The sequence below is a fragment of the Hemitrygon akajei genome, chromosome 10, assembly GCF_048418815.1.
Source record: "Hemitrygon akajei chromosome 10, sHemAka1.3, whole genome shotgun sequence".
Classification (NCBI taxonomy): Eukaryota; Metazoa; Chordata; class Chondrichthyes; order Myliobatiformes; family Dasyatidae; genus Hemitrygon; species Hemitrygon akajei.
In genome coordinates this window covers 112,401,549-112,425,753 of record NC_133133.1, presented here as the reverse complement: position 1 = coordinate 112,425,753, position 24,205 = coordinate 112,401,549, and the positions used below count along the sequence as shown (strand labels likewise).

General features: G+C 45.6%; 1 protein-coding gene across 1 annotated transcript in view; it reads left to right on the top strand.

The window, feature by feature from the left end:
- Positions 1-24,205, top strand: part of nav3 (neuron navigator 3) — a 433,465-nt gene that overhangs the window by 395,128 nt on the left and 14,132 nt on the right. The window contains 6 exon segments of the mRNA XM_073058755.1: positions 4,223-4,320; positions 4,922-5,017; positions 12,075-12,243; positions 16,580-16,815; positions 19,266-19,420; positions 21,984-22,055. Coding sequence (XP_072914856.1) covers positions 4,223-4,320; positions 4,922-5,017; positions 12,075-12,243; positions 16,580-16,815; positions 19,266-19,420; positions 21,984-22,055 — 826 coding nt within the window.

Genomic DNA, 24,205 nt, shown 5'->3' with positions numbered 1-24,205 from the left:
ATTCTCCATCAGGTGAACACCAAGAAATTTGGTGCTCTTTACGATCTCTACCGAGGAGCTGTCGATGTTCAGTTGAGAGTGGTCGCTCCATGCCCTCCTGAAGTCAACAACCATCTCTTTTGTTTTGTTCACATTAAGAGACAGGTTGCTGGCTCTGCACCAGTCCGTTAGCCACTGCACCTCCTCTCTGTAAGCTGACTCGTCATTCTTGCAGATGAGGCCCACCACAGTTGTGTCATCGGCAAACTTTATGATATGGTTCGAGCTGTGTGTTGCAGCACAGTCGTGGGTCAGCAGAGTGAACAGCAGTGGACTGAGCACACAGCCCTGGGAAGCCCCCGTGCTCAGTGTGATGGTGTTGAAGATGCTGCCTCTGATCCGGACTGACTGAGGTCTCCCAGTCAGGAAGTCTAGGATCCAGTTGCACAGGGAGGTGTTCAGGGCCAGTAGGCTCAGCTTTCCAGTCAGTTTCTGAGAGATGATTGTGTTGAATGCTGAACTGAAGTCTATGAACAGCATCCGAACGCATGTGTCTTTTTTGTCTAGGTGGGTTAGGGCCAGGTGGAGGGTGGTGGCAATGGTGTCATCTGTTGAGCAGTTGGGACAGTACGCAAACTGCAGGGGGTCCAGTGAGGGGGGCAGCAGGGTCTTGATATGCCTCATGACGAGCCTCTCGAAACACTTCATGATGATGGATGTGAGTGCAACGGGACTGTAGTCATTTAGGCAGGACACTGAAGACTTCTTCAGCACGGGGACGATGGTGGCGGCCTTGAAGCACGTCGGAATGGTGGCGCTGCTCAGGGAGATGTTGAAGATGTCAGTGAGAACATCTGCTAGCTGGTCTGCACATCCTCTGAGCACTCTACCAGGGATGTTGTCTGGTCCAGCAGCCTTCCGTGGGTTGACCCTGCACAGGGTTCTTCTCACGTCGGCCACGGAGAGACACAGCACCTGGTCATTTGTAGGAGGGGTGGACTTCCTCGCTGCCATGTCATTTTCCGCCGCAAACCGGGCGTAGAAGTTATTCAGTGCATTTGGGAGGGAGGCATCACCTGCACAGTCAGGTGATGTTGTCTTGTAATTGGTGATGTCCTGGATGCCCTTCCACATGCGCCGCATGTCGCCGCTGGCCGGGAAGTGACTGTGGATTCGCTGGGCATGTGCACGCTTTGCCTCTCTGATGGTTCGGGACAGTTTGGCCCTTGCTATTGTTAGAGCTGCCTTGTCGCCTGCTCTGAAGGCGGAGTCGCAGGACCTCAGCAGCGCACGCACCTCTGCGGTCATTCATGGCTTCTGGTTAGCACGTATAGTGATGGTCTTGGACAGAGTAACATCATCAATGCACTTGCTGATGTAGCTGGTCACTGATGTCATGTACTCCTCTAAGTTGGTAGAGTCGCCATCAGTTGCAGCCTCCCTGAACATGTGCCAGTCACTGTGCTCAAAGCAGTCTTAAAGAGCAGAGATGGCTCCTGCTGGCCAGGTTTTCACCTGCTTCTGAACTGGTCTGGAGCACCTGGCGAGCGGTCTGTATGCTGGGATTAGCATAACAGAGATGTGGTCCGAGTATCCGAGGTGGGGGCAGGGCTTTGCCCGGTACGTGTCAGGAATGTTTGTGTAAACCGGTCCAACACGTTCTCCCCCCTCGTTGCAAAGTCCACATACTGATGGAATTTGGGGAGCACTGACTTAAGGTTCGCATGGTTAAAATCACCGGCGACAATAAACAGACCATCAGGATGTGCGTTCTGCAGTTCGCTAATAGCCACGTACAGTTCACAGAGCGCCTCCTTAGCATTAGCGCTGGGGGGAATGTAGACACCCAATATAAGGACAGAGGTGAATTCCCGTGGCAAATAAAATGGTCTGCATCGAACTGCCACAAACTCCACTAACGATGAGCAGTGTCTGGAAACCAGCACGGAGTTCTTACACCATTCCGTGTTGATGTAAACACAGACACCACCACCACAAGTCTTACCGGAGACAGCTGCGTCTCTGTCCGAACGAAACAAAGCTAGCCCGTCTAGCTGGATGGCAGCGTCCGAAATCCCATCAGTGAGCCACGTCTCTGTGGAGACAAACGCGGAGCAAACTCTGTACTCCCGCCGAGTATTACGTTGGAGTCGGATGTAGTCCATTTTATTGTCCAGGGAGCGGACATTGGAGAGCAGAATGGACGGGAGAGCCAGCCGGCTAGGATTTGCTTTTAGCCTGGCACGGACCCCTGCCCGTTTGCCTCGCTTCTGCTTCCTCGCACATTGCTTTTGACGTCTCTTTCTCCAGCTACCAGCATCAGGCAAGTCCGAGGAATGTAGGCCCGTTCCCCTCAGCAAGCCGACATCACGTAATTCAACCAGCAGATCTTTGTGAAGGTTTGTTTTTGGGCGATCTCTGTATTGTAGCCGTATCTGGCGATGGTAGATAGCCGCTCTGTTATCCATGTGCCCTAATCGAAAATAGTGTATCAAACTTAAAATAGAAAATTAAATTAAAATAACACCAGGTCTGAAAGGCCGCTGCTGCCGTGCCACGCCGCCTCATGGGACACTATCAAATGATGAGACACATTGATTGAGGAGACAGTCAGAATCTTTATTCCAGGGTAGGAAGGTCAATGCCAGAGGTCATGGATTTAAAGTGAGAGCGAGAAAGCTTAAAGGAGATACTTTTAGACAGAGAATGGTAGGTAACTGAGTGCCAGGGGAGTTAATGGAGCAGACATGTTAGTGGTGTTTAAGGGGCTGCTAGAAAGGCATATGAATATGCAGGGAATGAGGAGATATTGATCATGTGCAGGCAGAAGGGATTTAATTTAACTTAGCACACAAGAGATTTTGCAGATGCTGGAAATCCAGAGCAACACACACAAAATGCTGGAGGGACTCAGCAGGTCGGGCAGCAACTGTGGAGGGGAGTAATGAGCTAATTTTTTGGGCTGAGATTCTCCATCAGGACTGAAAAGGAAGGAGAAGGAAGTCAGAATTCAATTTGAAATTCAAGTCAGAGTTTAATTCAGCATCATCATCAGCCAAAGGGGCTGTTCCTGTGCTTTCAAAACCCATGAGTCTGTATTTAATAAACACAGACAAAGGAAAGCTATCAGCTAGAGGTACATGGACAGAGGACAGAGTTATCAGCAGGGGAGAGAACGCAGGGGAGAGAATGTAGGGGGTAAGAGGAAGAACATTTTTAACAGAACAAGACATAGTATTCACTGCTGGCATGGGTGTAGATACGGATTATCCTACAGCCATCTTGCATGGAGTGTCCAAGGACCCATCACCCTGGCAGCTGAGGGAGTGCCCAGGCTGACTGCCTGGCAGTATGTTGGTGCTTTGGTATCCCTAGACAAAGAACACACCACGTGCATAGTCACTATGGAGGTGTTCTGGAAACGCTGGGCACCGCATGGGATAAACTGCACCCAGATGAGAATGTGGATATTTTAATTTAGTTACTGATAGTTATTGTTGTAACTCACAGTGATTTATTGTAGTATTGTAGCGCTTGAATTAAATTTATTTTTGCAATGAAAGACTCAGCGCCCTGTGGGTGAAGAGAATCTTTCTTATGTTTCTTGCCTCAGTGTCAGATGACTGAGACCTGATTCTGAGACTGTGACAAATTGGTCCAATCGTGTTAATACAAGGGGGTGTAATTTTCAGGAGATTAGAAGAAAGTACAAGATGGAATTTCAAAGGTAAGTATTTTTCCACAGAGAGTGGTGAGAGAATGGAACTCCCTGCCAGGGTTGGTGGTAAAGACAGGTACACTAGGGACATTTAAGAAACTCTTAGTTAGGCATATAGATGATAGAAAAATAGAGGTCTATGTAGGAGGGAAGGGTTAGATTGATCTAAGATGGACACGACACTGTGGGTCAAACCGCCTATACTGTGCAGTAACATTCTATATTGTGTATCCAATGGTCAGACTGGAGAAAACAATGCAGCAAAGATTGGACACGGTGAAGGGTCACAACCTGATACATCAACTATTTATTTCCCTCCATAGATGTTGCCTGACTTGCTGAGTTCCTCCAGTATTTTGTTGCCTGGCAAGAATTATATGCAGTCTACCCCTCTCAGCCTTCCCAACTCCAAACCTACTCTCCTTAAAGTATGGTGCACTGTGCACTGTGTGTGAAGATGTAGCTAAGTTGCTGGAGCCTTTAAATGGACCTCATTCTATACTGTTTCACTATTCACTTTTGCAGACATCCTACTTGACGAGGGGACAGATGGAAAATTTCGGAAGGAATGCTGTAACGTCAGGATTATGATCTGCTTGAACAAACAGCTCAACCGAACCAAGGTAAAGAGAGACACTGGTCTGCATCTTATAGAAAATAGAAGATAACGCAGGGGGCAATGGCCCTGGACTAGCAGGAAGGATGCTTTGGTTGGCGTGCACCAGTTGGAACGCATTGGAACACATTTTGCACATCCATCACTCTCTGTAAAAAACTTGCCTCTCACATCCTCCCTATACTTTCCTCCAAATACCTTAAAATTATGCCCTCTTGATTTAGCCATTTCCACCCTGGGAAAATGTCTCTGGCTATCCATCCTATCAATGCCTCTTATCATCTTGTACACCTCTATCAAGTCACCTCTCACTCCAGAGAGAAAAATCTCTAGCCTGCTGAACCTGTTCTCATGAGATATGCTCTTCAATCCAGGCAGCATCCTGGTAAATCTCCTCTGCACCCTCTGTAAAGCTTCCACATCCTTCCTATAATGAGGCAACCAGACCTAATGAATGCCAGACCTTCCAAACGACCTCATGGGAGCTTAATCAAATTAAATTTTACTGCTAGTCCCCAAACAGCTAAAGAGAGGATGGAGAGAGTTGTGCCAAGAGTTACATTTCAACCCTTTGCCAATAATGATAATATGTGATTCTGTACTTTCAGGATGAAAAGACGCCTCAGTATCTGATTGGCTCCATTGGAGTCAGTGGAAAGACAAAGTGGGATGTTCTTGATGGTGTTATTCGTCGATTGTTCAAGGTACATGTTTAGGCAAAAAAAGAGGGAGGTTGTAGCTTTTAATTAAATAAAGCTGTTGTAGCTTTATTTAATGAATTGATTGGAAATTATTTTGCTACTGTGATGGAATTTAAACAGCAGATCAATACAGAACAGGTCAGCACGGAACACGCCCTTCGACCACAATGTGCTGAATTAATTAAACTAGCAATTAAAAGCCCGGCAGTACAGCAGTTAGCATAATGCTATTGCAGAGCCAGCGACCCAGGTTCAGTTTGACCGCTGTCTGTACAGATCAATAGGTTAATTTGTCACATGGGTGTAATTGGACAGCATGGGCTTGTTGGAAGGGCCTGTCACCATGCTGTATCTAAATAAAATGAAACTAAAGCTCCACCTCCTCTAGTATGGAGTATCCTAAGCAGAGTGGCATGTTAATGTAGTGGTTTATGTAACACTATTACAGCACCAGCCATCCAGGTTCAATTCCTGCCACTGTCCTTAAGGAAAATGTACGTTCTCCCCATGTCTGTGTGGGTTTCCTCTGGGTGATCTGGTTTCCTCCCACATTTCAAAGATGTATGGGTTAGGGTTAGTAAGTTGTGGGCATGCTACACTGGTGCTGGAAGCATGGCGACACTTGAACACCCTCAGATTGTGGTAGTTGTTGATGAAAACAACGTATTTCACTGTATGTTTCAATGGACATGTGATGAATAAAGGTAATTAGGAGAAGGCAGACTAATAGACTTGATGGGCTGAATGGCCTAATTCTTCACCCATGTTTTATGTTCTAATCTCTAAAACTAAACTAATCTGTACTTCCAACCTAATGTCCCTGTACCCTGCTTCTTTACACATCATATGTCAATGATTTGGATGATGGTCTTGATGGATTTGCAGACCGGATCACTTAGGTTCACTGATTGAGTAGAAGAGGCAGTGATTTGCAGCAGTTTAGAGCATCAAGAGGTGCTCAGTCAGAGAGGGAAGACACTACATTGTAATGACATTGGAAGACTTGGTTGCAGCAGGGGCAGGACTGGCAGCTCAGTATTCTGGGGTTCTGTTGTTTTAGACACAACAGAATGAGCGATGTTAAAGGGAATGGGTGACGTTTCTAATCAGGGAGAATGTCACGGCAGTGCTCAGTCAGGACAGACTGGGGAACTCGTCTAGTGAGGCATTATAGTGGAACTGAGAAATAAGAAAGGTATGACCACACTATGTTACAGACGACCCAACAGTCAGAGGGATTTAGAGGAACAAATTTGCAGAGAGATCGCAGACTGTTGCAAGAAACATAAAGTTGTTATTATGTGATTTTAGCTTTTCATATATTGACTGGGACTCCAAAACTGTAAAAGGACTGGATGGGATAGAGTTTGTCAAATGTGTTCAGGAACGTTTCCTTAATCAGTATGTAGAAGTCCCAATCAGAGAATGTGCGATACTTGCTCTGCTATTAGAGAATGAGACAGGGCAGGTGACAGCAGTTTGTGTAGGGGAACACTTTGCATCCAGTGACCACAATGCCAGTAATTCCAAAGTAAATATGTAAAAAGGTAGGTTGAGATTCTAAATTGGAGAAAAGCCAGTTTTGATGGTATCAGAAAAGATCTGGCAAGTGCAGATTGGGACAGGCTGTTTTCTGGCGAAAGTATACTTGATAACTGGGAGGCTTTCAAAAGTGAAATTATGAGAATATAAAGTTTGTATGTCCTTGTCAGAATAAAAGGTAATGATAATAGGTGTCAGGATCCTTGGTTTTCAAGAGATATTGAGGCCCTGGTTAAGAAAAAATGGAGGTGCATGGTAGGTAGGAGCAAATGAGGTGCTTATGGAGTAGAAGAAATGCAAGAGAAAGAAATCAGGAGGGCTAAAAGAAGGCATGAGGTTGCTCTAGCAGACAAGGTGAAGGAGAATCCTAAGGGATTCTAAAGATATATTAAGAGCAAAAGGTCTGCAAAGGACAAAATTGGTCCTCTGGAAGATCAGAATATTAATCCATGTGTGGAACCAAAAAAGATGGGTGAAAGCTTAAATTTTTTTGCGCCTGTAGTTACTCAGGAGACAGACACAGAGTCTATAGAAGTGAGGCAAAGTGGCATCAACTACATAGATCCTGTACAGATTACAGAGGTGGAAGTGTTTGCTGTCCTGAGGTAAATCTAGCTAGATAATCTCCAGGGCCTGACAAGGTGCCCCCTCAGACCCTGCAGGAGACAAGTGCAGACATTGCCAGGTCCTAGCAGAGATATTTAAATTATCCTTAGGTGACAGGTAATAGACAATAGACAATAGGTGCAGAAGTAGACCATTCGGCCCTTCGAGCCTGCACCACCATTTTGAGATCATGGCTGATCATCTACTATCAATACCCAGTTCCTGCCTTGTCCCCATATCCCTTGATTCCCCTATCCATAAGATACCTATCTAGCTCCTTCTTGAAAGCATCCAGAGAATTGGCCTCCACTGCCTTCCGAGGCAGTGCATTCCAGACCCCCACAACTCTCTGGGAGAAGAAGTTTTTCCTTAACTCTGTCCTAAATGACCTACCCCTTATTCTCAAACCATGCCCTCTGGTACTGGACTCTCCCAGCATCTGGAACATATTTCCTGCCTCTATCTTGTCCAATCCCTTAATAATCTTATATGTTTCAATCAGATCCCCTCTCAATCTCCTTAATTCCAGTGTGTACAAGCCCAGTCTCTCTAACCTCTCTGCGTAAGACAGTCCAGACATCCCAGGAATTAACCTTGTGAATCTACGCTGCACTTCCTCTACAGCCAGATGTCCTTCCTTAACCCTGGAGACCAAAACTGTACACAATACTCCAGGTGTGGTCTCACCAGGGCTCTGTACAAATGCAAGAGGATTTCCTTGCTCTTGTACTCAATTCCCTTTGTAATAAAGGCCACCATTCCATTAGCCTTCTTCACTGCCTGCTGCACTTGCTCATTCACCTTCAGTGACTGATGAACAAGGACTCCTAGATCTCTTTGTATTTCTCCCTTACCTAACTCTACACCGTTCAGATAATAATCTGCCTTCCTGTTCTTACTCCCAAAGTGGATAACCTCACACTTATTCACATTCACAAGGTACCAGAGAACTGAAGGATACCCAATGTTGTTGTGCTGTTCAAGAAAGTCTCTAAAAATAAACCAGGGAATTATAGACATCAGTAGTTGGAAACTTATTGGAAGGTATTCTGAGGGATTAGATATATAAGTATTTTGATAGACATGGACTGATTAAGAATAGTCAGCATGGCTTTGTGCGCGGTAGGTCATGTCTAACCAATCTTACAGTGTTTTTTGAGGAAATTACCAGGAAAATAGATGAAGGCAAGACAGTGGATGTTGTCTACATTGTCTTTGGCAAGGCATTTGACAAGGCCCCACATGGGAGGATGGTCAAGAAGGTTCAGTTGCTCAGCATTCCAGATGAGGTAGTAAATTGGATTAGACGTTGGCTTTGTGGGAGAAGCCAGAGAGTGGTAGTAGATGGTTGACTCTCTGTCTGGAGGCCTGTGACTAGTGGTGTGCCACAGGGACTGGTGCTGGGTCTGTTGTTATCTATCATCTAAGTCAATTACCTGGATGATAAAGGAGTTGACTGGATGAGCAAATTTGCAGTGACACCAGGATTGTGACAGCGAGGAAGACTATCATGACTTGCAGCAAGATCTGGACCAGCTGGAAAAATAGGCTGAAAAATGGCAGATGGAACTTAATGCAGACAAATGTGAAGTGTTGCACTTTGGAATGACCAACCAGAGAAAGTCTTACAAAGTGAACAGTGGTGCACTTGGGGAGTGTGGAAGAACAAAGGGATCTGGGAATACAGGTCCATAATTCATTGAAAGTGGCGGTACAGGTAGATAAGGGCGTTCAGAAACCTTTTGGCACATCAGCCTTCATAAATCCAAGTATTGAGTACAGGAGATGGAATGTTATGTTGAAATTGTATAAGACGTTCATGAGGCTTAATTTGGAGTATTGTGTGCAGTTTTGGTCACCTACTGACAGGAAAGATGAAAATAAGGCTGAAAGAATACAGAGAAAATTTACAAGGATGTTGCTGGGTCTGGAGGTTCTGTGTTATAAGGAAAGATCGAAAAGATTCGAATTTTATTCCTTGGAATGTAGATGATTAAGAGGAGATTTGATAGAGGTATTCAAAATTACGAGGGATATAGATAGTGTAAAAGCTAACAGGCTTTTTCCATTGAGGTTGTGTGGGACTACAACCAGAGGTCATGGGTTAAGGGCGAAGGGTGAAAAGTTTAAGGGGAACATGAGGGGAAGTTTTTTCACTCAGAGGGTCATAAGAATGTGGAACAAGCTGCCAGGGAAAGTGGTGCATGCAAGCTCAACGTAAATGCTTAAGAGATGTTTGGATAGGTACATGGATGGTAGGGGTATGAAGGGCTATGGTCCCAATGCAGGTTGATGGGAGTAGTCAGTTTAAATGGTTCTGCACAGGATAGATGGGCAAAAGGGTCTATTTCTGTGCTGTACTTCTCTATGAACTAATGACTCTATGATACAAAGACAGGTAGAGGGGCAGGTAGTGTTAAGGAAGCAGAGAGTCTGCAGAAGGACTTGAACAGATTAGAAGAATGGGCAAAGAAGTGGCAGATAGACTATAGTGCAGGGAAATGTATGGTCATGCACTTTGGTAGAAGGAATAAAGGCATAAGCTATTTTCTAAACGGGGAGAAGATTCAATAATTTGAGGAGCAAAGAGTGTTGGGAGTCCTTGTGCAGGACTCCCCAAATGTTAACATGCAGACTGAGTTGGTGGTAAGGGAGGCAAATGAAATTTTATTTTGAGAGGACTAGAATATAAGAGCAAGGATGTAATGCTGAGGCTTTATAAGGCATTGTTCAGACCGCACTTAGAGTGTTGTGAGCAGTTTTGAGCCTCTTATGTAAGAAAATATGTACTGGCATTGGAGGGGGTTCCAGAAGAGGTTCACGAGAATGATTCTGGGAATGAAAGGATTAACATATGAAGAGCTTTTGATAGTTCTAGGCCTTTACTCACCGGAGTTTAGAAGAATGGGGGTGGGATCTTATTGAACCCTATCAAATATTGAAAGGCCTAGAGAGAGTGGCTGTGGAGAGGACGTTTCCTGTAGTGGTGGAAATAGAGATGAAGAGGAATTTTTTTAGTTGTCAGTAGTGAATCTGTGGAATTCATTGTGACAGACAGCTATGGAGGCCAAGTCATTAAGTATATTTAAAGAAGAGGTTGATAGATTCTTGATTACTAAGGGTGTTAAAGGTTACAGGGAGAAGGCTGGAGAATGGGACGAGTGGGGTAATAAATCAGGCATGATGGAATGGCAGATCAGACAATGGGCCAAATTTTGCTCTCATGTCTTATTGTCTTCCTAAGAGCCTCTGAAATGCCGCTATCACATCTGCCTCCACCGCCACCCGGCCGTTCATTCCAGGCACCCACCACTCTCTGTATAAAAACTTGCCCCCTTTTGAACTTAACCCTCTCACTTTAAATGAATCATCTTAGGTAGTTGACATTTTGACCATAGGAAAAACATAAGCTGTCTACTCTTTCTAAGAAACGTAAGAACCAGGAGCAGGAGTCGGCCCTCTGGGCTGTTCTGCCAGCTCCGCCATTCAATGAGATCACGGCTGATCTGGCTGTGGACTCAGCTCCACCTATCTGCCTTTTTCCCATAGCTCTTAATTCTTCTGCCATGTGAAAACCTACAGTATCTAATTGTGCCTTAAATACATTTAATGGTGTAGGCTACACACCCTCTCTGGGCAGAGAACTCCACAGATTCACTGCTCTGGGAAAAGGCAGTTCTCCTCACCTCTATCCTAAATCTATTCCCCTAAATCACTTATTTTTGAGATACAGTGCACCACACACCACCCAGCAGCCTAGCTAGGTTTAACCCTAGCCTAAACACAGGACAACTTACGATGTCCAATTAATCTACTAACCAGTACGTTTTTGGATTTTGAGAGGAAACCGGAGCATCTGGAGGAAACCCATGCAGGACCTACAAACTCCTTATAGAGGACACTGGAACTGAACTCCAAGCTCCGAACTCTGATGCCTCAAGCTGTAATAGTGTCACACTGACCGCTATGCCCTTGTGGCTATGTGCCCTTATACTAGCCTCTCTCACCAGTGGAAACAACTTTATTTCCTCTATCTTATCTATAATATTATGTGTTTCTGTAAGATCCCCTCTCATTCTTTTGAACTCCAGCGACTATAGGCCCAGACAACTCAATCTCTCCTCATAGGCTAACCCCCTCATCTCCAGTGTCAACCTGGTGAATCCCCTCCGCTCCGTCTCCAAAGGCGATTCGTCTTTCCTCAAGTGAGATCAGAACTGCTCACGGTATTCCTGGTGTGGGATTTCAGCACAGCATTACTTCCCTACTCTTAAATTCAATCCCTCTAGCAATGGAGAACAACAGTCCATTTACTTTCTTGATAGCCTGCTGCACCTGCAAACTAACCTTTTGTGATCCATGCCCCAGCACTCTCAAATCCCTCTGCTTTAAATAATAATCTGATCCTCCATCTTCCCTTTCTTTGAAAGTCACTTATGGTTTTATTAACTTTTATCAGGTCTTTAAGGGGTAGTCATTTACAATGGAGATGGAAAAGACTTTCATCCTTCAGAAAGCTGTATTAAGGACTTGTTTTGCACAGTCTTTCGTCACTGTCTTGGATAACTTATGTATAGTTTGTATTTTGTGTGTTGTCTGTAAATATGTGTCCGTGGTGCTGCTGTAAGTTTTTCCCTTGCACCTGTACCTCACCATACTGGTGCACATGACAGTAAACTAAACTGGTCGTCAACGTCACTTGAGCCGGTACTGAGATTGGCAGATATCTGATTTATTGGAGAGGTAAAAGGTGTAGGGAACAGGCAGAAAGGTCAAGCTGAGGTCAATCGTGATCTTACTGAATGTTGGAACAAGCTTGTATGGGGCAAATATTCTGTTCTGTTTTTTGAAGTAACTAAGTTAACAAGTTCCATTAAATCTGCAAACTTTACCTTTCTATGTGGCAATTTAGGAGTATATTTTCCGTCTGGATCCGTCTACCAGCCTGGGTCTGTCCACTGACAGCATAGTCAGCTACAATGTAGGTGATATCGTAAGATCCTACAACATGGAGTTACCTGAGCTTCTCCCTTGTGGGTACCTGGTTGGGGATAGAAACGTCATCACAGTGAATCTTAAAGGTAATGGACAATCTTCCTTCTCTTCAGCGACCAGCTGGTTTTGGGTTAATGAAAGCAGCCTTTCATGAGCCACAGCTCTCATGTAAAGTTCTGGAAGGAGAGGCTTGTTAGGACCAGCACGGCAGCGTAGCAGTTGATGAAACGTTATTACAGCGGCAGGGACCCGGTTCAATTCACAACGCAGTCTGTCAGGATTTTGTACGTTCTACTCATGACCGTGTAGGTTTCACATTCCAAAGACGTATTGGTTAGTAAATTACTTTGTCACAGGGGTGTAACTGGGCAGCATGAATAAAATAGAGTGGAAGCAGACTTGTGGGTGGAGGGGGGAAGTGGGATAGGGTGGCATGGCAGGGCAGTGATTAGCACAATCACTGATCGGGGTTCAATCCCCACCGCCATTGACTGTAAGGAGTTTATACATACTCCCGTCGCCATGTGGGTTTCCTCCAGGTGCTGTGCTTTCCTCCCACATTCCTGGTTGGGATTAGCGAGTTGTGGGCATGCTATGTTGATGCCAGAAGTATGGCGACATTTGCCCCCAGCACATCCTTGCAGAACTGATCTAACTCAAACGATGAACTTCACTGTATGTTTCGATGTGCATGTGACAAATAAAGCTTAGCTTTATAAGAGTAGGAAGCAGAGTCTGAAAATGAGTCTTTTCCAGAGTGAGTTTGGAAAGAGTTTTAGCACCTGAGAGGAAGGGAATTGTGGAACCTTCCACCGCTGACAGTCAATACTGGGTCAGCCAGTAATACTATGAGATGTTATATCACGGATAGTTAGGGATGATATTGTCAGGAAGAGTCAGGACTGTAAAAGTGAGAGTTAGGCAGGTTAATAGAACTATGCATTTCAAGATTAAAGGTTAGTTTTATTTGTCACATGTACATTGAAACACACAGTAAAATGCGTTTTTTGCGTCAATGATCAACAGAGTCCAAGGTTGTGTTCGGGGTGACCCACAAGAGTTACCATGCTTCTGGTGTCAATGTACTAACCTTAATCTTTGGAACGTGTGGGTACTTGGAGCACCCAGAGGAAACCCATGTGGTCACAGGAAGAATATACAATATCCTTACAGTGGCGGGAATTGAACCCCGATCTTACAGCTGGCGTGTAAAACATTACGCTAACCGCTATGCTACCACGTGGCTAGGATGTCCCAGTCGCACAGGTAACATAATCATGATCAACATGATCCTTTTGCTTTGCAATCAAGTGCTGTATTGTAGATAGCACACAGAAAACACTGGAAAAGCCCAGCTTTTGCTGTATCTTTTACATTTATATGTCGAGGATAGCAATTACTGAACAGTAGAGAAACATTAGCCTCCTTTTCTTTAATTAGCCTCCTTTTCCTTAATCTTATCAAGTTCTTAATTCACAATATTTTCAGTAGCATATTAGCCTCTCTCCAAACATGTCACATGGAATATTCGGTCTGATCACCTCATTAAGGTTACAGCTATAGAAGAGATTAGTCAGACTCCACTTGAAGTACTGTGTTCAGTTCTGGTCACCTCACTACAGGAAGGATGTGGATACTACAGAGAGAGTACAGAGGAGATTTACAAGGATGTTGCCTAGATTGGGGAGCATGCCTTATGAGAATAGGTTGAGTGAACTCGGCCTTTTCTCCTTGGAGTGACGGAGGATGAGAGGTGACCTGATAGAGGTGTATAAGATGATGAGAGGCTTTGATCATGTGGATAGCCAGAGGCTTTTTCCCAGGGCTGAAATGGCTAACACGAGAGGGCACAGTTTTAAGGTGCTTAGAAGTAGGTACAAGGGGAATGTCAGAGGTAAGTTTTTCACACAGTGTCACAAGGGGACAGGAGGCTGGACCCAAGTGCAGGACACAGGCACTGAAGTACTAGGGGCAGGATGGGAACAATTAAACAATAGACAAGATGTGGTGACCATGGTGTGCGTGAGGGACGTGACGTTCAAGGTGATTTTGGGGTTCCAAGAGAGTCTTAGAGTTCAGGCAAGGAGGAGGATCCCAGAGTTCAGGCAAGGCAGGATCCCAGAGTTCACTGGGTGGGCCACATAACTCCTGGGCAGGGCCTGGACCTCACAGGCAGGAACACAGGGGCCTGGACAGGTCACGGGACACCTGGGTAGGTAGCAGGGCACAACCCGTCAACAACAAGAGATAGGTAGGTGCAGAGACCTCTGGGCGGGCCGCATAACTCCTAGGCAGGGCCCAGACCTCCCAGGCAGGAACACAAGGGCCTGAGCAGGTCACAGGGCACCTGGGTAGGTTGCAGGGCACAACCCATCGGCAGCAAGGGATGGAAAGGGGCAGAGTCCCCCGCCGGGCAACAGCAGTCCAGCCAGGCTTGCCCAACAGAGGCAAGGGATAGGAAGGGAACTAGGTCCAGGGTGACTGCCAGGCTTACTCAAAGAACTCATCTTTAACAAGGGGAACTCCAAGCCAGGGCAACCAGAGGAACGGGTCGGGTAGGGTAGGGTAGGGTAGGATGGGATGACCTGACCCCCCTCCCACAACTCCACTCAGTCCCAGAGCCCCCTATATACACCGCCAGCCGATGGGCATCAGGTGCGCCTCCTTGAGTCCAAACAAGCCACGGTGATCCATAGGTGTGACTACTTGGGCTCACAGGTGAAAGGAGGGACGGCTACAAGACCCAGAGTCCAGGGTCCACGGACCGGATCAAGAACCGGAATGCGGGCTCCAGACCAGACCATAACACACAGAGAGTGGTGGGTGCATGGAATGCACTGCCAGTGAAGGTGGTAGAGGTGGATACAACAGGGTCTTTTAAGAGACTCTTAGATAGATACATGGAGCTTAGAAAAATAGAGGGCTGTGCAGTAGGGAAATTCTAGGCAGTTTCTAGAGTAGGTTACATGGTGAGTACAACATTGAGGGCCAAAGGGCCTGTATTGTGCTGTAGATTTCTATGTTTCTATTATAGAAAGGATGTGGAAGGTTTAGAGAGGGTGCAGAGGAGATTTACCAGGATGCTGCCTGGATTAGAGAGGGTGCAGAGGAGATTTACCAGGATGCTGCCTGGATTAGAGAGGGTGCAGAGGAGATTTACCAGGATGCTGCCTGGATTAGAGAGGGTGCAGAGGAGATTCACCAGGATGCTGCCTGGATTAGAGAGAGTGCAGAGGAGATTGACCAGGATGCTGTCTGGATTAGAGAGAGTGCAGAGGAGATTGACCAGGATGCTGCCTGGATTAGAGAGAGTGCAGAGGAGATTTACCAGGATGCTGCCTGGGTTGGAGAGGGTGCAGAGGAGATTTACCAGGATGCTGTCTGGATTAGAGAGTGTGCAGAGGAGATTGACCAGGATGCTGTCTGGGTTGGAGAGGGTGCAGAGGAGATTTACCAGGATGCTGCCTGGATTAGAGAGGGTGCAGAGGAGATTTACCAGGATGCTGTATGGATTAGAGAGGGTGCAGAGGAGATTGACCAGGATGCTGCCTGGGTTGGAGAGCATGCCTTATGATGATAGGTTGAGTGAGCTAGGACTTTTCTCTTTGGAGCGAAGGAGGATGAGAGGTGACTTGATAGAGGTGTACAAGATGATAAAAGACACAGACAGGGTGGTCAGCTAGAGACTTTCTCCCAGGATGGAAAAGGCTAATATAGCAGTGGACATAATTTTAAGGCTACTGGAGGAAAGTATAGGAGGGATGTCAAAGGTAAATTTTTCACATAGAGAGTGGTTGGTGTGTAGAACGCGCTGCCAGTGCTGGTGGCAGAGGCAGATACATTAGGGGCATTTAAGTCAAGTCAAGTCACTTTTATTGTCATTTTGACCATAACTGCTGGTACAGTACAGTAAAAATTAGACAATGTTTATCAGGACCATGGTGTTACATGACATAGTACAAAAACTAGACTGAACTACGTAAAGAAAAAAAACACAGAGAAAGCTACACTAGACTACAGACCTACACAGGACTGCATAAAGTGCACAAAAACAGTGCAGGCATTACAATAAATAATAAACAGGAAAATAGGGCAGTAAGGTGTCAGTCCAGGCTTTGGGTATTGAGGAGTCTGATAGCTTGGGGGAAGAAACTGTTACATAGTCTCTTAGATGGGTTCATGAATGACAGAAAAATGAAGGGCTACGTAGGAGGGAAGGGTTAAATTGATCTTAGAGTAGGTTCAAAGATCGACACAACATTCTGGGCCAACAGGCCTATACTGTGCCATGAAGTTCTGTGTTCTACGTTCTGAAGTGGAAGAGGGATCACAGCATGTGTAACACCACCTCTGAGTCTAGACTCTGACCGGTCTTTCCCGAGGCTTTGCTCTGACTGAGAATGTGGTTTGTCCTGGTCGTAGGTGTGGCGGAGAACAGTGTGGATAGTTTGGTGTTTGAGGCCCTCATCCCAAAGCCCACCATGCACTGTTACCTCAATATACTACTGGAACATCGGAGGATCATACTCTCTGGACCCAGCGGGACTGGGAAAACCTACCTGGCCAATAAATTGGCCGAGTTCCTGGTGAATAGATCTGGGCGGGATGTCAGCAACGGGTCAATAGCTACATTCAACGTGGACCACAAGTCCAGCAAGGTAAGTCCCAGCAGCTCAATGAATTCATCTAAAGAGTTGTTCATCCTTGTGAAACAGGCAGGAAGGGCAATGGGCAGGCATTTTTATGAAGCACCTATCAATCACTGATGCCTGTCTGCAGTGTGTCACTGTTGTAATAGAGTCATAGAGCACTACAGCATAGAAAATGGCCCTTTGGCCCATCTAGTCTGTGCCAAACTATTATTCTGCCTAGTCCCATCAACCTGCCCCCAGACCATAGCCCTCCATACCCCTCCTATCCGTGTACCTATCCAAACTTCTGCTAAATGTTGAAATTGAAGCCGCATCCATCTATTCCACTAGCAGATCATTCCACACTCTCAGTTAAGAAGTTCCCCTGATGGTTTCTTAAATATTTCACCTTTCACCCTTTCACCTTGCAACTCTCACCCAATCCTGGTAGAGAAACCCTATCTATACCCCTCATAATTTTGTATACCTCCATAATTTTTACAGATGACTTGGATGAAGAAGTAGATGGGTGGCTTAGTAAGTTTGTAAATGACATGAAGGTTGGTGGAGTTGTGGATAGTGTGGACAGTTCTCATTGGTTACAACGGGGCATTGATAGGATATAGAACTGAGCTGAGAAGTGGCAGGTGGAGTTCAAACCAGAAAAGCTTTGGAAGGTCAAACTCGAAGGCGGAACACGGGGTTAATAGCAGGATTCTTAGCAGTGTGGAGGAACAGAGGGATCTTGGGGTCCCTGTCCATAGATTCTTTAAAGTTGCATGCAAGTAGATGGTGTGATTAAAAAAACATAGGAGACCGTTGAAAGGTCCAGTAGCAAAGGGATAGAAGCTGTCTTAGAGTCTGGTGGTACATGCTTTCAGGCTTTTGTATCTTCTGCCCCATGGGAGAGTGTAGAAGAGAGAATGTCCAGAGTAGGTGGGGTGTTTCATTGTCTTGCTGCTTCAGCAAGACAGCAAGTGTAGACAGAATTCACAGAGGAGAGGCTGGTCTCTGCAATGTGCTGATCTGTGTCAGGATAACTATTGATAATGCATCCTTTAGTCACATTGATTGGGCAATTGGTATTGGCCAGCACCCTGAGGGAAAATCCACCTCTCTCATAAAATACTTCCGCAAGATCTTTAATATCCAGCCACGAGGGTTGGTTCACGACAGGCTGGCTGGGATGATGTTTATTGAAGGACTGCATCCCTGATTGTGCACCAACATATCAGCCTGTAGTTCTGTGCATTAAGTTTCTTGAGGGGGATTTGAACCCCCAGTCTCCTGACTCAATGCTGAAAGCATTACCCACTGACCCTTGGCACTTCGAACAATGAAACTGGGGCAGGATATGGATAAAATTGTAAAATGGAGGACTCGGTAGGCTGGAAGGATTAGATTGATCTTACAGTAGGTTACAAGGTCAGCAAAACATTGTGAACCAGAGGGCCTGTACTGTTCTATGTTCTATATTCTAAAGTAGAATGTGCTGAAGGAACTCAGCAGATCAGGCAGCAACTGTGGAAGGAAATGAACAATCAACTAATAAAGAGACCCCACCACCCAGACCATGCCTCTATCTCACTACTACACCATCAGGCATGAAGTACAAAAGTCTTAGGTCCCACCCCACCAGGTTCAGGAACAGTTATTACCCCACAACCATCAAGCTCCTGAATCGGTGTGGAGATCTTCACTCACCTCAACTTTGATCTGATTCAACCACCTTCAGCCTCACATTCAAAGACTCTTCACAGCTCATCTTCTCCATTTATATTTATTTGCAGTTTGTCTTCTTTTACACATTGGTTGGTTGTCAGGCTTTATTTATGTATAGTTTTTCATAAAATTCTATTGTATTTCTGGTTTTTTTTCCTGTAAATGCCAACAAGAATGACACGGAAATTTGTAAAACATTCCATACTTTGGGTGTGACGTAGTAGCGTAGCAGTTAGCCAAACACTGTTACGGTGCCAGTAATTGGGGTTGAATTCCCTCCGCTGTCTGTAAGCAGTTTGTACATTCTCCCTGTGGCCATGGCTGTTTCCTCCAGGTGTTCCCCATTCCAAAAATGTAGGGGTTAGTAGATTGATTGGTCACATGGGTGTAATCGGGCGGCATGGGCCCATTGGGATGGAAAAATCCATTATCGTGCTGTATCTCTAAATAAAAATATAAAATGAATCTCGGGGCTGTATATGGCAACATATACGTACTTTGATAATAAATTTACTTTGAACTTTGAAAGGAACATTGCTCCACTGAGAGTTCTTTAGCCCAGTACACAGGAGGGAATTCTCCCACAACATTGAGATTATGTAAACTAGAAAAAAGTGGTGATATAACTGTGCACACAAGATGCTGGTAGAACACAGCAGGCTAGGCAGCATCTATAGGGAGAAGCACTGTCGACATTTCGGGCCGAGACCCTTCATCAGGATATAACTCTGTGTCTTTTTTAAATGGTTTGGAAGGAATTGCGCCAATATCTGTCAAGTCTGGCCGAACAGTGTGCCGCTGCGGATAATGGATCTGAGCTTCCGCTGGTAATAATCCTCGACAATCTCCATCACGTTGGTTCTCTGAGTGACATCTTTAATGGATTCCTCAACTGTAGGTACCACAAATGGTGAGTGACTCACTTTTTTTTTACAAACATAGAGAAGTTTATTCACTAACAAAAATTCATACAATAATCAAGGGTTCACAAAACTATTTACAATTTCAAATTCAAATACAATTACTATAATCTAAAAATTATTCTCAGAACTCCTCCACCATGCCCGTGGAGACCACATGCGCCTTCTCAAAGGACACTTGGGCACAGACATAACCCTGAAAGGGAGGCAGGCTGCCCGCTGCCCGGACCCGTGAATGGCCAGGAGCATGTCAACCAGAAGATACCCCAAGCGGGTTTCCTCTGGGTGCTCCGGGTTCCTCACACATTCCAAAGATATACAGGTAACTGGTCACATGGATGGAATTTGACAGCATGGCTCGATGGGCTGGAAGGGGCTGCTACTGTGCTGTATCTCTAATAAATTATATAGATAGATAGATCAGTAGTTAAATAAAGAAATAAATATTTAAGAAATAGGTAGATAGATTGATAGCAAGGTAGATAGAAGATTAGATTTATTTGTCACATGTACTGTACATCAGTGAAGAAATGTATCATTTACATCAAGTGAAGGTTGTACTGGAAGAAGCCGCCAAGTGTGCCAACACAGGATGCCCACAACACACTAACCCTAGCCATATGTCTTTGGAACGTGGGAGGAAATGTGAGCACCTGGAAGATGCCCTTGCACTCACAAGAAGAACATACACACTCCTTACAGACAGCGGTGGGAATTGAACCCTGATCAGTGATTGTTGGGGCTGTAAAGTCGTGCATTAACCACTACCCTACGATGTCTGCCCAGATGGACAGATAGATAAATCAATAGATGAGATGAAGCCCTCCACTGGTCGGGGTCAACTATAGATATTGTGTCCCAGTTGTCTGCGTAGGTAATATGCATGCCAGTACACAAGCCAGGGCAGTACAATATGGAGAGTAAGCTGTTGCCCATGTGGCAAGCTCCCCTCTCCACACAATTGATGAATCTAAAGGATACAGTTTGATACCAGCAACGTTGCAGGAGTTACATCAAACACAACACAGGACTGCTTTAGGGACTCCAGCTCTGGATTTTTCCTCAGGGTTTACTTCTGAAGCCCTCCCCATGGGTGAGTATAGTCACAAATCAGTGGAAATTTGAGTTCAGAGTTTTCTTTCTCCTAGATGAGCTGCCAACCATGGCTGACAAGACCCATCTGCCTGAAGTGACTGGCTTTAAGGCACCAGTGACTTGCCTTTGCCACCTCTCCTGTCAGTAGAAACATTTCCGCAGGGCTTAGCTAAGCCACACGTGGCCTGGAGCTGGACTTGGTTGTCAAAGGCTATTTAAGACATACGCCATCGGGAGCATTTAATAGGTAGTGGGAGCTTAGCCCCATTACCATCCCCTGCTATAACAACCTTAAGGAATCAACCAATAGATAGATAGATTTCTTTTCACTTCTTTGTTCATAGATCAATAGATAAACAAATTAAAAAACAAATAAGATTGCATATTAACAGATAGTGACGAAGGCCCTTCTGGTGCTTAGAGAAGCTTTTCTGACTTCAGACATCACAAGGTCTCTCTCAGCCAACGGTTTACCTTGGTGGCATCAGAAGACTGGAAACACAGAGACCAGTTTGTGTACAGTGAGCTTCATGGGTAATGTGATTATGAGAATAGTAAGTTTTAATAATATTTATTGAAGAAAATGTACTGACTGTCGGACCCTGTGTGCCTGCCCTGGAGACCAGAACAGTCATCGGTTTAATGTCTTGTCTAAAAGGCAGGACCTCATCTTTTCTGGCATTACCCGTCCCTCGGTCCAGGTTTTATTTGAGGAGCCTGACTGTGGAAAATAGAGCATAGAAAAGGATCAGGCCCTTTGGCCCACAGTGTCTGCGCCAAACGTAAGGTCAAATTGAACAAAAACTCTCCCTCCTGCACATGTTCCATATCCCTCCATTCCATATGGGTTTAACTAAAATCTTCTTAAACTGTCAACCTGCCACCACCACCAACCCTGATAGCCCATTTCAGACACCTACCTCTGTGCTGGTAGCCTCTAACCTGATGGCACAAACATCACATTGTCCTTCCGGTAATTATTCTTCCCTCGCCCTTCCCTCTTTTTCTATTCCCCTCTCTGGCCTCTTACCTCTTCTCCTCCCCTGCCTATCACCTCCCTCTGGTGCCCCTCCTTCCTCTGTTTTCCATGGTCCACTCTACTCTCCTATTAGATTCCTTCTTCGCTAGCCCTTTACCTCTCCCACCCAGCTGGCTTCACCTATCACCTTCTGGCTGTCCTCCAACCCTCCTCCCAACTTTCTACTCTGGCATCTTCTCCCTTCTTTCCCAGCCCTGAAGAAGGCTCTCAGCCTGAAGTGTTGACAGTTTATTCATTTCCACAGATGCTGCCTGACCTGCTGAGCTCCTCCAGCATTGTGTGTGTGTTGCTCGGTAAAATATTGGCCACACATCTCCTGTAAAGTTCACCCTCTAGCCCTAAGTGCATGTCGTTGTTGCTATTATGTAAAGAAAATGCATTGATTCTGTGTGTAACCTGTACGTGTTTAATTTCTACAGTCCATACGTCATTGGAACGATGAACCAGGCTGTCTCCTCATCGGCCAACTTGGAGCTTCATCATAACTTCAGGTACCTCCAAACAAGGGCAACTCATTCCTTTGACAACTGGTGATGAGGGGAGGCCTGAACAAAGGGAGAAAGATTATGTGCAATATTGGGAGTGTCTTTAAGGAGTCTCATGACCATCTGTGCTCAGTTCTGGTTGCCTCACTACAGGAAGGATGTGGAAACCATAGAAAGAGTGCAGAGGAGATTTACAAGGATGTTGCCTGGATTGGAGAGCATGCCTTATGAGAATAGGTTGAATGAACTCGGCCTTTTCTCCTTGGAGTGACGGAGGATGAGAGGTGACCTGATAGAGATGTATAAGATGATGAGAGGCATTGATCGTGTGGATAGTCAGAGGCTTTTTCCCAGGGCTGAAATGGCTAGCACAAGAGGGCATAGTTTTAAGGTGTTTGGAAGCAGGTATAGAGGAGACAACAGGGGTAAGTTTTTTTTTTAAGCAGAGAGAGTGGTGAGTACGTGAAATGAGCTGCCGGTGACAGTGGTGGAGGTGGAAACAATAGGGTCTTTTAAGAGACTCCTGGATGGATACATGGAGCTTAAAAAAATAGAGGGCTATGGGTAAAGCCTAGGTAGTTCTAAGGCAAGGACATGTTTGGCCTGCATTGTGCTGTAGGTTTTCTATGTTTCTATGTTTCTTTCTGGATTCTCTAGTTCATCCCACATTCTGAAGACATATGGGTTAGTAGGTTAATTGGCAACATGGGTGGCACAGGCTCATTAAGCTGGAAGGGCCTGTTGGCATGTGGTAAGTCTCTAAATCCAGTAAGGGTGGCATGGTAGTGCAGTAGTTAGCACATCACTTTACAGTGCCAACAATCACCAACTGGGGTTCAATTCCTGTCACTGCTTATAAGGAGTTTGTACTTCCCTGTGACCACGTGAAATTCCTCCGGATGCTCTGGTTTCTTCCCACATTCCAAAGACACAAGTTGTGGGCATGCTTTGTTGGCACTGTAAAGTGATGTAATTCAAGAATTCATGGCAATTCTTGCGGGCTGCCCCCAGCACATCCTCAGACTGGGTTAGTTGCTGATGCAAACAATGCATTTTATTGTGGAAGTAAGGGCTTGAGGGAAACAAATTGTAAAGTTTTGGACTCCATTCATTCATCTACTGATTCATCAGCAGTTTGGTGATCTGAATTTTACCTCTCCAATTAGGCAGTTAACTTGGTCTGCAGCTCCTAGGTAAATAGGGAGAAGCAAGCAGACAGCACGACAGCATGGGCAAGGCAAATATGGCAGAACAGCAGGACCAGCACACCCGAGAGAAGCAGGAAAAACATGACAAACCGGGCAGAACAGGTACAGAGCAGAATGCAGAGCCGGCAAAGAGCAAGTTAAACCAGCTTTAGAGCAGGCAAGGAGCAAAACAGCCACCCCAACTGGGTTCAGTCCCCGAGCCCCTTATAAACACCTGCCCCCTAATAGGTGACAGGTGTACCTCCTTAAGCCAAGATGATCCAATGGCTCTGGGTGACAGGAGGGCTGGCTGCAAGACCCGGAGTCCAGAGTCTGCGGACCGGAGCAAGTCCCGGAAGGTGGGCTCCGGACCGGACCCTAATACAAATAAAGCAAACCTTTCTTTCAGGGAGAGTGTGTTACGTGGAACTGGAAAATTCAACGCTCATACCACTGGGTTTTAGGCTATCGAAATGGAATATTGAAAGGCTTAGATAGAGTGGACATACAGAGGATGTTTTCTATAGTGGGGGAGTATAGGACCGGCGGGCACAGCTGCAGAATAGAAGGATGTCCCTTTAAAGCAGAGATGAAGAATTTCTTTAGCTAGGGGTGGTAAGTCTGGAATTCATTGCTGTGGAGGCCAAGACACTGGGTATATTTAGAAACCTAGAAATCTACAGCATATTACAGGCCCTTCAGCCCACAATGTTGTATCGACCATGTACCCTGCTCTAGAAACTGCCTAGAATTTTCTACCGCAGAGCCCTTTATTCTTCTAAGCCCCATGTACCTATCTAAGAGTCTCTTAAAAGACCCTATTGTATCCGCCTCCACCACCATCACTGGCAGTGCATTCCACACATACCACCCTCTGTGTGAAAAACTTAATCTACTTCCAAGCACCTTAAAACTATTCCCCCTCACGTTAGCCTGGGTAAAAGCCTCTGGCCAGCCACACGATCACTG